Here is a 12,813-nt window from a genome sequence, read left to right on the forward strand (position 1 = left end):
TAGAACATTGTAGACAGATTCCCATTAGAAACAGGTAATATTTCTCAGGGGGGTTTATGTTCCTCAAGCCACTGTCTGTTTTGTTGACGCATCCAAGAAGTTGATATACATTGCTCATCTTTGTTTTCAGTAGAAAATGACATAGACCTAGCTTAAATGTTTCGGTCCACCATCATTGAACACCATAGACAATGTGTACAGACAGGCAGTGATTGGTTAATACAGATTTGACTCAAACATACAAGTGATCAAATATTCACCTTTCCACTGTAAAGCTGTGAGATTGAGCTGAGATGTGACATGGATGCCCCACAGTTCCCGCACAAGACTGGTGACCCCGTCTCGGAGTTCTCCGACTGCACCAGCTTGTCAAATTTGATGGCGACAATGTTGGTGTCAGCTCGGCGAACTTTAGATGACCCTCCTGAAAAATGCAAAAGAAAATGTGTTGGGTGTCCACACTGAACATTGCAAGACAATTTGAGAACCAAATTCACAGTGCTGCTAAAACATTTATCCATCTCAACTCAAAGATGAAGCACGTTCTTGGAATGTGTTTAAATGCGTAACCTGTAAAAGGTTTTCAAAGATATCATCTTAGCATTTGTCAATGTGACACCTAAGAGTGAATATGCAGGAGTACTGATAGTGAGTATTTCAAAATCAATGCTCATCTCACCACATCCACATCACATCAGACTGAAACTAAAATCTAGATATGAAGACGCAGTAGTGTGTGGATACCATGGAGTGCGAAGGCAGGCCCAGCTTGAATATAATTCAAGAATCCCCATAACGAATTGTGTACAGTTTTATCACTGATCTCTATGTAAGTACACACACATCAAAAGAATCTTGGCTCGAGTCGACCATCGAAGATGAATATTTACTGCGATGCACATATTTGCTATTTGTGGTTTTCCCTGGTGGGCGGTGAATGAAGATTGTTTCACTCAGGCTACCCATGTCTCATGTCTCCCCATAATACTGGGTCAATAAAACTTCCTAGTTTTGTTTGACTGTGTTCATTTCAAACTTCGAATAATTCTTGGTATTGCCAATACCTAGGTGTCGTGCACAGAGCAGTGTTTCAGATGCATTATGGGATAGCTCTGAGGACAAACTTGCCCCGGTTTGGGTTGCACATGCACTAAGATCACCAGTGCTCTGTCTCTATCCAGGGGTATTTTTTGTTGAAGATTTCTTCGCTTTCCATCATGTGACCAGCACATTGAAGCCTTGCAGTAGTAAACCATGACTCTATTGACTGCAAATCAGTAAGATTTAGAAACTTTCAACTCCTTTAAGCTGAATTTTAGCCATGAAAAAAAAAAGGGGTAACAACAGAAAAGCAGACAAATAACTGTATTGAATCGTATGGGAACTGCGGTGCATACAAGACAACTGGAAGTGGCAGTGGAACCGAGGAATCCCACAATGCATCTGTGATCGAGCTCTTTAGCATGCACAGAAGTTTTCTGCACAATGGCGATACCGAGAATTCCTCGTCCTCTTCCCCAAATCTGATACTGTAACTCAGGAATCCTCACATGTAAGAATGCTGGCTTAAAGAAGGTTAAAGAGGCAAAGAATCTTTAGATTAGTATCATGGCTTCTCATGGGGACGAACCTGGTCGGATGAGCTCCGTGTATTCTCCCTCACCGAATCCACCGTAAATAGGTTCGCCCATGTCGTCTGTCGCGGTTCCGTTTTTCCTCATCGGTGGGAGAGGCGGCGGAGTGTTCCCGACAAATGACCCCACTATTTAAGGAAAGAAGGGAGACCTAAAAATCAACAACTTTGTAGTCTTTGCAACATTTTCCTCTGAAGTAATTATCAAGAATATAAGCCTTGTTTGAAAATTGTGGGATACAAGAAGGTTTGAAAACATGTTATGAAACCCTGTTTGAGAATATACGAAGTTCCTCTTATATGTCTGTCATGACACCACACCTTCCCTGAATTCTCTCAGAATGGACCTGAAATTTTACTGAAATTTGCTCTCATCTCATTTGGTAGGCTTAACATCTTGCCTTTAAGAGACAGCACACAAAAAATGTCTCAAGACCAAAGCTTCTCTCAGCACAGCCCAGATCAAAATCCTGAATCTGACCCATATCCCTAAATCTAAACCTCAACCTCAAGCCTAGTCCCAAAACCCCACAATCAAAGATGTACATACTAACTTTTTGCCAGAAGAAAGGAAATGAAGGACAAGGGAAACAGAATGTTTTTATTAGAGAAATTCAACTAAAACTTCATTTCATACCCCAAAAATATCACACTGATTTGATACTAGGAGTAGATGGCTATACAGCTGAATTTTGTACTGCCATGAGGACAGCGACTTTTGAATACAAGTTCCAAAGACATCCTAGCACTGACGAAAATTTTCCCTTTAGCAGAATGCCATTGCAAATAAATTAAGCATATAATCAAAGCAAATAAGCAGCAAAGTGGTAGGCTTGTTTGTTGTTGTATTTTCATAATGGGCACTTTTTTTTCTTGTCTGCATATAGGATATGGAAATTCTGATGACAGAAAACATATGATAGAATAGATTAAAGGAGGGCAGTACTTGGAAAAACTTATAAAACCAGTCCCATGAGAGAACAAGCTCTGATGACAAACCTCCGGCATATTCGTAGGGGTGACTCTCGCGCTTGAGGTGGTCGTACGGCTTGGCGTAGTCCCCGCTCTTTCTCTTTGGAAGCTGAGGCTTGGGTTTGGGCTGGAAGCCCCTGTTGTCATACACTGGGTCATCTACAATGGTGGGAGGGAGGGGAAAGGGGTGAAGGGGGGATTAAGTGTGAATCAAATACATGTACAGTGGCGGATCCAGAGGGGGGCGCAACCGGCGCATGCCCTCCCCCCTCCCCCCTTTATTTTTCGTTAAAAACAAAAGAAATAAAAAGAAAAACAATGAAATGAAACCCGGAAGTGGCACCAGAAATATTAGTTGGGCCCCCCCCCCCCCCTTTATAGAATTCCTGGATCCACCCCTGATATACTACTGTCTTGAGGAAATTCTGATGGACCATTCATCAGACTTTAAGTCTCTGAAAAAAATATATATATTGAAATGTAAATTTGTCCGTATGATACGTAGAGGTGTCTGATCTGGAACATTACAAAAAGATTCAACTTTTCCTACTTGTCTGCAGTTACTTTATATTACATACAATTGCAGCTCTCATTTGTTTGCATATTTCCTATAATGAACACAACGTATGGGCATGATGTCTACCTACTGTGTATACAATTCATCCATTGACTACAGCTACTTCATGGAGTCAGATATACATGAGCAGGCATGTAATAGGTGGTCACTTCTACATAACAAGTTTGACCCTGTCTCTATATGAATAATACCCTGCATTTGTCATTGGTTAATGCTGGGACATAATGGAAGAGGGTCTTTTCTCTTTGAAAAGAGATTTTACCAAACAAACAAACAAGCAAACAAACAAACAACAACAGCACATGGTAATATCACCAACTGGAAATTTCTTCAAGATGAGAGAAAGCAGATTTTTAAAACAGACAAACGAACAGTACATACAAAATATCATTCTTCTTCTTACATGTAACTGAAAGACATAAAATACACTGTAACCAGCACAACTTACTGTTGACACACACACACACAAAATGACAATAAAGCCATTCCTGTTACAGATTACAACTAAGACTGCGTTCATCTACTTGAGAGAGAGAATCACGTTTCAAAACACATTTTGGAATAGTGTTTGCAAACGTGGTTTGAAACGCGATTCTCAGGGTGCAGCATTTATCTAACCATCATACAATCGCAATTCTGGGGTTGTCACTGCGGAGTTGCTTTGTGCTGTTCAACCCAGGAAGTAAAGGTCAACTGCATACTACCAAACATACTTCATCATTCACACACAAATAATGGGTAGAAAACACAGCCGGAAACAGCTGGGAGTTGACCTTGAGATATAAACGCGTTTCAAAACAGCATTGCATTTATCTACTCGCAGAAAAGCAATCGTGGTCTCAATGCATTTCAAAACGCCCTTTGAATGGTGCTTCAAAATAGCGTTTCTAAATGCGTTTGAAAACACAGTAAGTTGTGTTTATCTAACCCTCGAAAATGCCTCAAACACGTTTAGGATCGTGATTCTGCCCAGAAAATTTTTAGATAAGCACAGCCTAAATGGCATTTTGCAATGGGGGAGGCTCTTAACATGCAAAACACAAACTGTACTGATATGCAGACAAATTCCAAAATATTGACAAGACTCGCAAAATGTTTAACAATGGAAGTAAAATCCTCACCATCTTTTCCCCTTGTTCCATGTTGGCCTTCGTCTCTGATCACATTGTCGTAAAGTACTGCAGAAGGCAGAATGGACGACATATCATATGAATAGTACTGGTATATATAGGTGAACTCAGGCATGAAAGCATTATACACAATGTATGTCAACATGCGAGTGCACAAATACACAGACAACTCAAACAATGTGTAGGATTGCATGAAATAACACAGGAGGTACGCTCATCTGTTCCAAAGGCATGGTGGCCTTCTACCTATGCGTCTATTAACCTTTCATAACATTTAGTTCCTTGTTAGCCCAGAGCAATGCATATTACAACTGCACAAACATGCCATTGATAAACATACATTGTCTATTATACATTTTGATATCTTTATATTCATGAAGTACCAAATGAAATAATTAATGATAGTCTTTATGCACAGTATACTTGGAAATTTTGACGTTTAAAAGAAAAAGGAATAAAATGTGATCCTAAACATTACTAATTTTTGTATTTAAAGCAATAGGAAGAAAATCTCTTCACATTATGATTTTAACATTATGATTTTAACAAAGGATCCCTGTAAAGAGATATCCCTGAGTAGAATAGACAATTTCAAATATATGTATTACATACAACAGGAATATCAATGCTGCACACTGGCACTGGTCCGATGGTCCCTGACCAGTAAAAATCACTGTTGGACCAGTAACTTTTTCAGGAATGGACCAGTAAAACATGGAAAAACTGGGTACCTACTGGTCCGACAGACAGGTCGGACCAGTAGAAAAAAAAGGGTTAGTGTGCAGCCCTGGGAATATATCAAATATTTTCAGTGAGCGTAACTACAGCACACAGAAATTTACAGTATGTCTAAACAAAAGCACAGCCTTAGAAGTCTTCAAGCATTTCACACAAAAGCTCTAGAAATCAAAAATAAACCAGATATATTTTATGCCATACACATTTTTTACAACACAATGAAAATCTGATTGCATTTCACTTCAAAAATTATTTGTTTCAAATAGGGACCTTTTCACTTAATGTATACTGTAACATCCAATTTTAAACACACATGAGATGCAATCATAACTGTAACAAATAATAAAAATAATTGCCGTGTCATTTTCTTAACGAAGCATACAGATCTCTTTTTTGTTTATTTCCAAATGAACCAAAATAATACAAAGATATTTTTCTAATATCTACACACCTTGTACACTGAAGCCAACTCAAGTAACGATACATAAAGATGTCAACACCACCAAGTCATTGAATACATTAAACTTGAATACAATTACTTAAATGCAGATTTTGCATGTTGACTCAATACAGACAGAAATTTAGAATTATTACAATATAGACGGCATTACAAGGTGACATAACTCTCATGATTAGCAAACGGTAACACAAATGATGTGTATAATAATGAAATAGAATACATATATATATATATATATATATATATATATATATATGTATATACATATATATATATATATATATATATATATATATATATATATATATATATATATATATATTATATATATATATCAAATCAATGGAGGGATAAGGAATCAAAGAAGAGAAAGTTTAATACAGGAGGGAGAAAAATGAAAAGATGTCGGTACCAACCCAAATATTCATGAGAATCATCCTCGCTGGCAGAATCATTGGATAACTCTTCAGCTTAAAGCAAAGACACAGTACACAAAAGATGATGAGATGAGGTGAACAAGTTTAGGTAAGAGCACACATGCAGTACTGAGATGATGTGTTATTGATGATACTTTAATAGATTAGATCCCAAGGCTTGTGCCAAATATTTTATCCCAAACTGCATCTGATGATTCACAACTTCTCATTCACCACTGACTCTCATATGCGTGAGAGCATTGTGGTGCCCTTTGCATACAATTTAGTAATTAGTATTCCTCTCTTCAGACCAGACATACGGTTGTCATGGTTACCTTTGTGGCAGAGATTTGCATAAGACTGGCATGCAGTATGAAAAAGAGTTGATCAGCCCCCCGGGGCCCAAGAAGCTTTGCAGCTCATTAAATATTTATCACTTAACTATGATATACCATAGACGCCTGTGTGTGTGTGGGGGGGGGGGGGGGGGCATCAATTTGATTGGGATTCCCCAGATGCCTATCAGCAAACTGTATGTCAATCAGATACAGTAGTGACTGCCCTGCATTAAAATCAACCTTTGGCAATTGGTCCCTTCCCACAATAGCTTCCAAGTGTTTAGATGTGAAAACATTTCCCCTCAGAGTACCAGAAACAATGTTTAAAAAAAGGAAAGAAAAAAGTACAGTATTTATCATGTTGGAGCACTTAGATTTGTTCATAAACCCAGAGGTGTTCCCACCACATTTCAAAACTTAGCACTCGAGCAGCACTTAATCTTAAGAGCTAAACTAGCCAATTATAACCAAATTGATACAAACATACTAACACTATTGAACGCCAACACAGCGATTGCTAAAATCAAAAGATTGAATATCCTCTTTCACATTCGAGTCCAACCCTTAATTTTCAAGTATATTCTGTGGCATAGAGACTAAGACATCAAGTGCAAACCTGAATGCAAGCTCATGTTGTATGTACACTGCAAGCTTTCAGTTCCTAAAACGCTCCAAAACAAAACACTTCACTTGCAAAATATCTAAGCTAGATTATGATCATTATTCATCTTTCTCACATTCATTAATCTGAATGCATGCTAGAATCATGAACCTACAACCCATGTTAGAATGCAGTCTCCCCAGGCCCAAAGAGACATTTTCTCTCTTTGAAAAAATATATGATGTAACAAAATTGCTCCAGTATGGCTGGTACAATTGTAGTCATCCTTATTTCCTGTTTGAGAATACAATACTGTCAGTCTACATAAGTCTTATGCTGGCTCACCACTTGTACCTTGATAGCCCTGAAGATGGTTATACAAGTTGTCTGTCGTGCCCAGAGCGAGAGATGGGAAATACACATAGAAGTTGGAGAAGAGAGTACGGATGGAGTACCCATGGAGAAGAATGATAAAGACAGGTTTGACGGTGAAGAGAGCATTGACAAGATGACAGTCAGAATTTATGCTCCACATTAAAATCACATACATGCATAACACTGTTAAATGTATCAGTTGGAAAACAATTGGGCATGAAATTCCATGATGCACACACAGCACTAATGCCCTTTTAGCTTTAAAATGGGAGGGTCAAGGGATGCATTCAAAACACAAACAGAAGAATGGGAGGAGGGGTGGGGATGGTTATTAAGGTTATGAGAGGTAAAAGGACACACCCTTCACTTGGTATACATATCATCTGCAGGTGTTGTGGAAGGTGACTTGTGGGGTTAATAAGGTAATGCAAAATAGAATACACAGTACCAGTCATCTTGCATACTGTTTGCCCAGTATAGCATCAAAGGACATGCAACACTATTAAAAAAAAAGAATAAATTTGAAATGTTGAGAGGGTACCCTGCTTTCGATTTCTGGAAGTGTCATTTCATTAGTTTACCATTACAAGGAGACAGTGTGTAAGATTTCTACTGAAGATCAACCTGTTGGTTGCCTTACATGCAATTTATGTTGTGACTTTTCTTTGCATAAGAAAAAAAAAGGTAGCAACAGCACTTTAGTTTGTTCGATTCTATTTTTGATTGTCTCACTGATGGGTTTTCCTCAACAATCTGAACTCATTCACTGCTCGACATAGTTTGGCCACAGAAAAGTTTGTAAAGTATCCCCTGCCTTGCGAATTTTTCAGGCACACTCATAATTGTGTTTTCCATTGCTTGGTTACTGACCACACTTTTGTTCTGCAGAGTAGTCTATCACATGAAATGATTTCTGTCTGTGGTCTACTGGGTTATCAAAATGATTTTTGATGGCAAAGGAGCACCCCTATCAGTACCTTCGCAAAAACTTCCATGCTTTCACTTTTCCCAAAAATGACATTGATGAGACTTGTTAACACATGCATAGGTATATTTATTTTTACTTGAATAAATACATGATACTTGATATCATCTATACAAACTGTAGTTAGAAAATTAATGACTGAATACAGACATGTATAAAAGAACAGAGAAGAAATCTGCGCACTTGCAAATCGACACAATGCCATGCAGAAGGGCAAGAAGAGATTCTGAATCTTACTATCACTCTGGCAAACCCAAGAGGGAAAGAGTGCCTTCCTGAATAAAAGTAGAGAAATTCTTGGGATAAAATGCCGCATGTAGATGGTTATGGACACAACAGATGGGAAAGTAAGGGTGGATGGTCAGAAACTCACATCAATACAGTAATTATGGGTACTGCATTTTGGATAGATGCAAATTCATCAGAAGAATTAGTGATACCAAATATCTACGAAAAAGACTGCATGGTGACAAAAACAAACAAACAAACTCAAAAACAAACAGAAGAAGATACCTTCTGGTTGAGAAATATTGCTAGGTCCTGGCGCTGTTACACCAAGAGGTTGGTAGATGCCGAGTGGTTGGTAGACACCATACCTGTGCAGGATACAGCCCAGAATGAAGAAAAACTGTAACAACAACTTGATGTCGACTTAAGTATGGTGTAGAATTACACTTTGAAAACCTCTCTGAAGACTTTGTACAACATAAACACATTGCTTCCTTAAATCATCTACCCACATACACTCTGAGTTGCTGGTCATCTTTTCCTTTTTTGGCGCTGCACAGAACACAGCCATTTATTTTATAAAGTGTGCTGCATACATCACTGTTATATCCTTGGTATTGTTGGCCATTTCTTGACGAGACAATGTTTATCTCACACAGGAACATAGTCAAGTGTTTTGCCTATTGGTTGACATAATAACACGTTCCACTATTGAACTAGAACTACATTGTACCACATTCACCCAACTGGTGACTGGTATTTGGTTAAAATACATACATGTGACAGCAGTCAGAGATAATACAACTGTCAGGAATAACATTTAAAATTGTACCATGAAACTAAAAACTGTCAGGTTCACGCCCATCTAAAGAATCTGCAAAACATGACTAGAAATGCCGAAGTGTGTTCTATGGATACAAATGTACATTACATACACATGGATACATAGGACAATTACATTGATTACTGGTATTTCAAGTGCAGTTTCATGCTATGTTCTAGTCCAATTTGAAGAATTTAAACAATTTAGACCAGATGAGAAAAAAAAAAAACTTCATAAAATTAGACATGAAATCACAAAGCTTTGGAAGTTGCATGTTTTTCATGGAATATTGCTCAAACCAATCACTCACAACACTTGTAACTAGCCTACTACCTTCTTAAAAAAAAGAGCATCTATAGTTAATAAATTGGAATTTCATGAGAAATCAAAGAACCACAGATTTTTCTCAGGGACCAGAAAGCTTGCTTTTCCTTATCCCAACTAATGAACATGTACATTAATCAGATGAAATGGACATTTGATGCAATATTTACCATTTTGTTGAATATTCATTTCTTCGTCAGCGTTGCACCCTGGGTTACCAAAAATGTGTAATGATACTTTATGTACTATTTTGCACAAAAATGTGTTCTTGTTTGTTAATATCATAAAACAATAAATGCATGCTACGTGTAATGATAATTTTTTTTTCTCATTTACATGGTGTACACGCTCTGTTGTAATCTTCACTGTTTAAAAGTTGATATGGAAGGAATCTCAGCATTTGGATCGTTAAGACCGCGCCGATATGGCACAGCTGTATGACAATGGACACAAGATGGTGCTACACAACGCTGTACCCCTGGTTACAACGGTATCCCAGTGTACGGGGTGCCAAATCATTTCATGAAAAGAATCACAAAATGTACCATAACCATAAGTGTGATACATGACCACAACTACAATACTACAATGTATACTGTAAAAGTGGATATTTTCGCGTGACTAATTTTTCGCGCTTGGCCTGGTCGGAAGAGTTTCGCGTGTTTTTAATTCCACGGAATCAAGACATCACGCACAGGCACATATGGCAAGCAAAAATATTCGCGTGCTTTTATTTTTGCGCTTGTTTCTGGTTGCGCGAAATGCGCGAAAATTTGAACACCGCGAAAATTTCCACTTTTACAGTAGCTGTACAAATGCAATATTAGACAAGGCAATGCTGTTAATGTTTCTCATCTCTTTCATTGGTTTGTATGTGATTATGAAATGTAATTCAAAGTTATTAAATCACTATTAACCATTATTTTAATAACTGTATAAGCCATACCATTTAGCATTACATATTTTTGCAAATCAGGAATTCCTAACAATTTCACAAGTGGTCAATTCATGATCGTGCAGTACAATAATGAACGGAAAAATGTACACATATGTATATATCGCATTCATGTTGGGATCAGCGTTAATATTTTCGTGTGTTGTAAAATTCTCAGATAGCACCCGACTTGCAAAATTCATCAAAATACAATGTAAAACCCCATGAAACATGAATGGCATATCACTGATAAACCATTACAACTCAAGAACACTTCCATGTAAAGGACAGATTCCATTGATTATTTGAAATTCCACAAATTTCATACTTCTTCATCAAATTTCAATGCATGTACCACTCTTACTGGCCCATTGTTTACTCTGATTTCATGGTTCATGGCACATCACACTTTTCGATGGAGTGGAAATGAATTATTAAGCCCATTTGAGAATCAAACTTCAGAGGAGAATATTCCCAAAGCCTCAGTCTAAAAAGAGGAAAAGTGTAATCTTATCTTAATGGTATAAAAGAGAGGGTGGAGGGAAATCTCTTCACTTTACATGTATGATAAATCGTGTACGCTGTATATCAGGTCTGGGAAAATGCAAGACTAGTACATTAGACATGGTGCCATGTGTGTGTTGGTAGCAAATTTTCTGGGCTACTTGGGTGTGGATGTCATGAGATAATAACAAGATGTTTGCTCTACAAATATCATGTCCCGAAGGAACGCTGCAGATGGCTGTAGTTAATATTTGATAAAGATTTGACGGGCGTATTGTATTGCCGGACGGCCTCATCATCGGGAGAACAGTCCATGTGATTCTGACTGAGTCATTTTAAGGGAGTTTGCGTGATTGCGCCACGACCTAAAACGCCGACATGGCTACTGGACATCAATCATTGGTAGATCAAAAATCAATTTTTTTCACTGTATGATGATAAAAAATCAACCATAAAGTTGATTCATTTAGTGACAGAAGGTGTCAACATTCATGTCAGTCATGTTGCAAGGGACTATAAATAATCTAGCCATCACTGTGTAACAACATGAACTTACTCTCTAAAAAAAATTGAGTGAAAATATTCACTCTTGAAGGAGTGAATACAAAAAAGAGTGAATTTAGAGTGAATTTTGAGTGAAAATTTTCATTTTCACTCATTTTGGAGTGACCTCAGGGATCACTCAAAGATTTTGGTGTGATCACTGAGGTCACTCTAAAACGAGTGAAAATGAACATTTTCACTCAAAATTTACTCCAATTTCACTCTAAATTCACTCTTTTTTTGTAGTCACTCCTTCAAGAGTGAATATTTTCACTCAATTTTTTTTAGAGAGTATGGCAAACTTTCTTGCCGTGATCAAAACCCTCTTGATTTCAGCAAACTATCTGTGCACAAACAGTACTTGATTAAATACCGGTAATGACAATACACTACAAGCGCTACAACTACTATGATTGTACCAGTAAGCACACTTACAATAATCATCATCACAATCATTATGTAATGAGGATAATGAAAATAAAAGATAAAATGACAGTGTTAACGAAAACGAAAATGATATATGCTGAAAAGACAAGCAGGTAATACTGTATACGCCATATATTTCGAGAGTCTAAATTTTCGCGAATCGGGACTTCCCGACAATTTCGCGAGTGGTTAAATTCGCGATCGTGGAGGCCTGTATTGAACGGAGAAGTGTACACGCGTACGTCACATTCACATCAAGATCAGAGTCAATATTTTCGCGTGTCTTTAATTTCGCGAATAGCACCTGACTCGTGAAATTCGCGAAAATAAAAACTCGCGAAATATTCGGCATATACAGTATTAGAATCAACTAGAAATGTCGCTATGGCGACTGGTATGCCTCCGCCATAATGCATGATTCTCCTAATAGGTCTAGATAGTACATGTGGACAATGTGTGATTACATTTTCACAAAATTGGCAAAATATTGAAATGACAAGTTTGTCAGAAATGTGTTGAATGTTCACCTTCCTTGAACTTGGTTTAATTGGATAAATAGGAGAGCATGTATTTGGGGATTTAAGGACTTTAACTTGACTTTGACCCATTCATACATTTATGCATTGAGTAATTTTCATGGTACCGGTATGGAGAAAATGTGCAATTTCTGTACTGAATAGTAAATTGTTACCATGTTCATCTGGCCTTAGACCCTAAAATTCATAAGATAATCACTTTCAGGTAGAACATGCATAGATATGCAGTAAGTTTCACAATAAATTGAGCCACTTCCGAGATATGGAGGA

General features: G+C 37.6%; 1 protein-coding gene across 1 annotated transcript in view; it reads right to left on the reverse strand.

Moving 5' to 3' along the window:
• The window catches only part of LOC139725733 (circularly permutated Ras protein 1-like), a 40,411-nt gene that overhangs the window by 21,161 nt on the left and 6,437 nt on the right, over positions 1–12,813 (reverse strand). The window contains exons 3-7 of the mRNA XM_071636818.1: positions 8,739–8,821; positions 4,304–4,360; positions 2,633–2,764; positions 1,631–1,762; positions 261–424 (exon numbers count right to left, since the gene is read on the reverse strand). Coding sequence (XP_071492919.1) covers positions 261–424; positions 1,631–1,762; positions 2,633–2,764; positions 4,304–4,360; positions 8,739–8,821 — 568 coding nt within the window. The remainder of the gene's footprint in view (positions 1–260; positions 425–1,630; positions 1,763–2,632; positions 2,765–4,303; positions 4,361–8,738; positions 8,822–12,813) is intronic.

The sequence above is a fragment of the Diadema antillarum genome, unplaced genomic scaffold (genome assembly GCF_040938485.1).
Source record: "Diadema antillarum isolate AM-2024a unplaced genomic scaffold, OU_Dant_1.0 seq00000057_RagTag, whole genome shotgun sequence".
NCBI classification, from domain to species: domain Eukaryota; kingdom Metazoa; phylum Echinodermata; class Echinoidea; order Diadematoida; family Diadematidae; genus Diadema; species Diadema antillarum.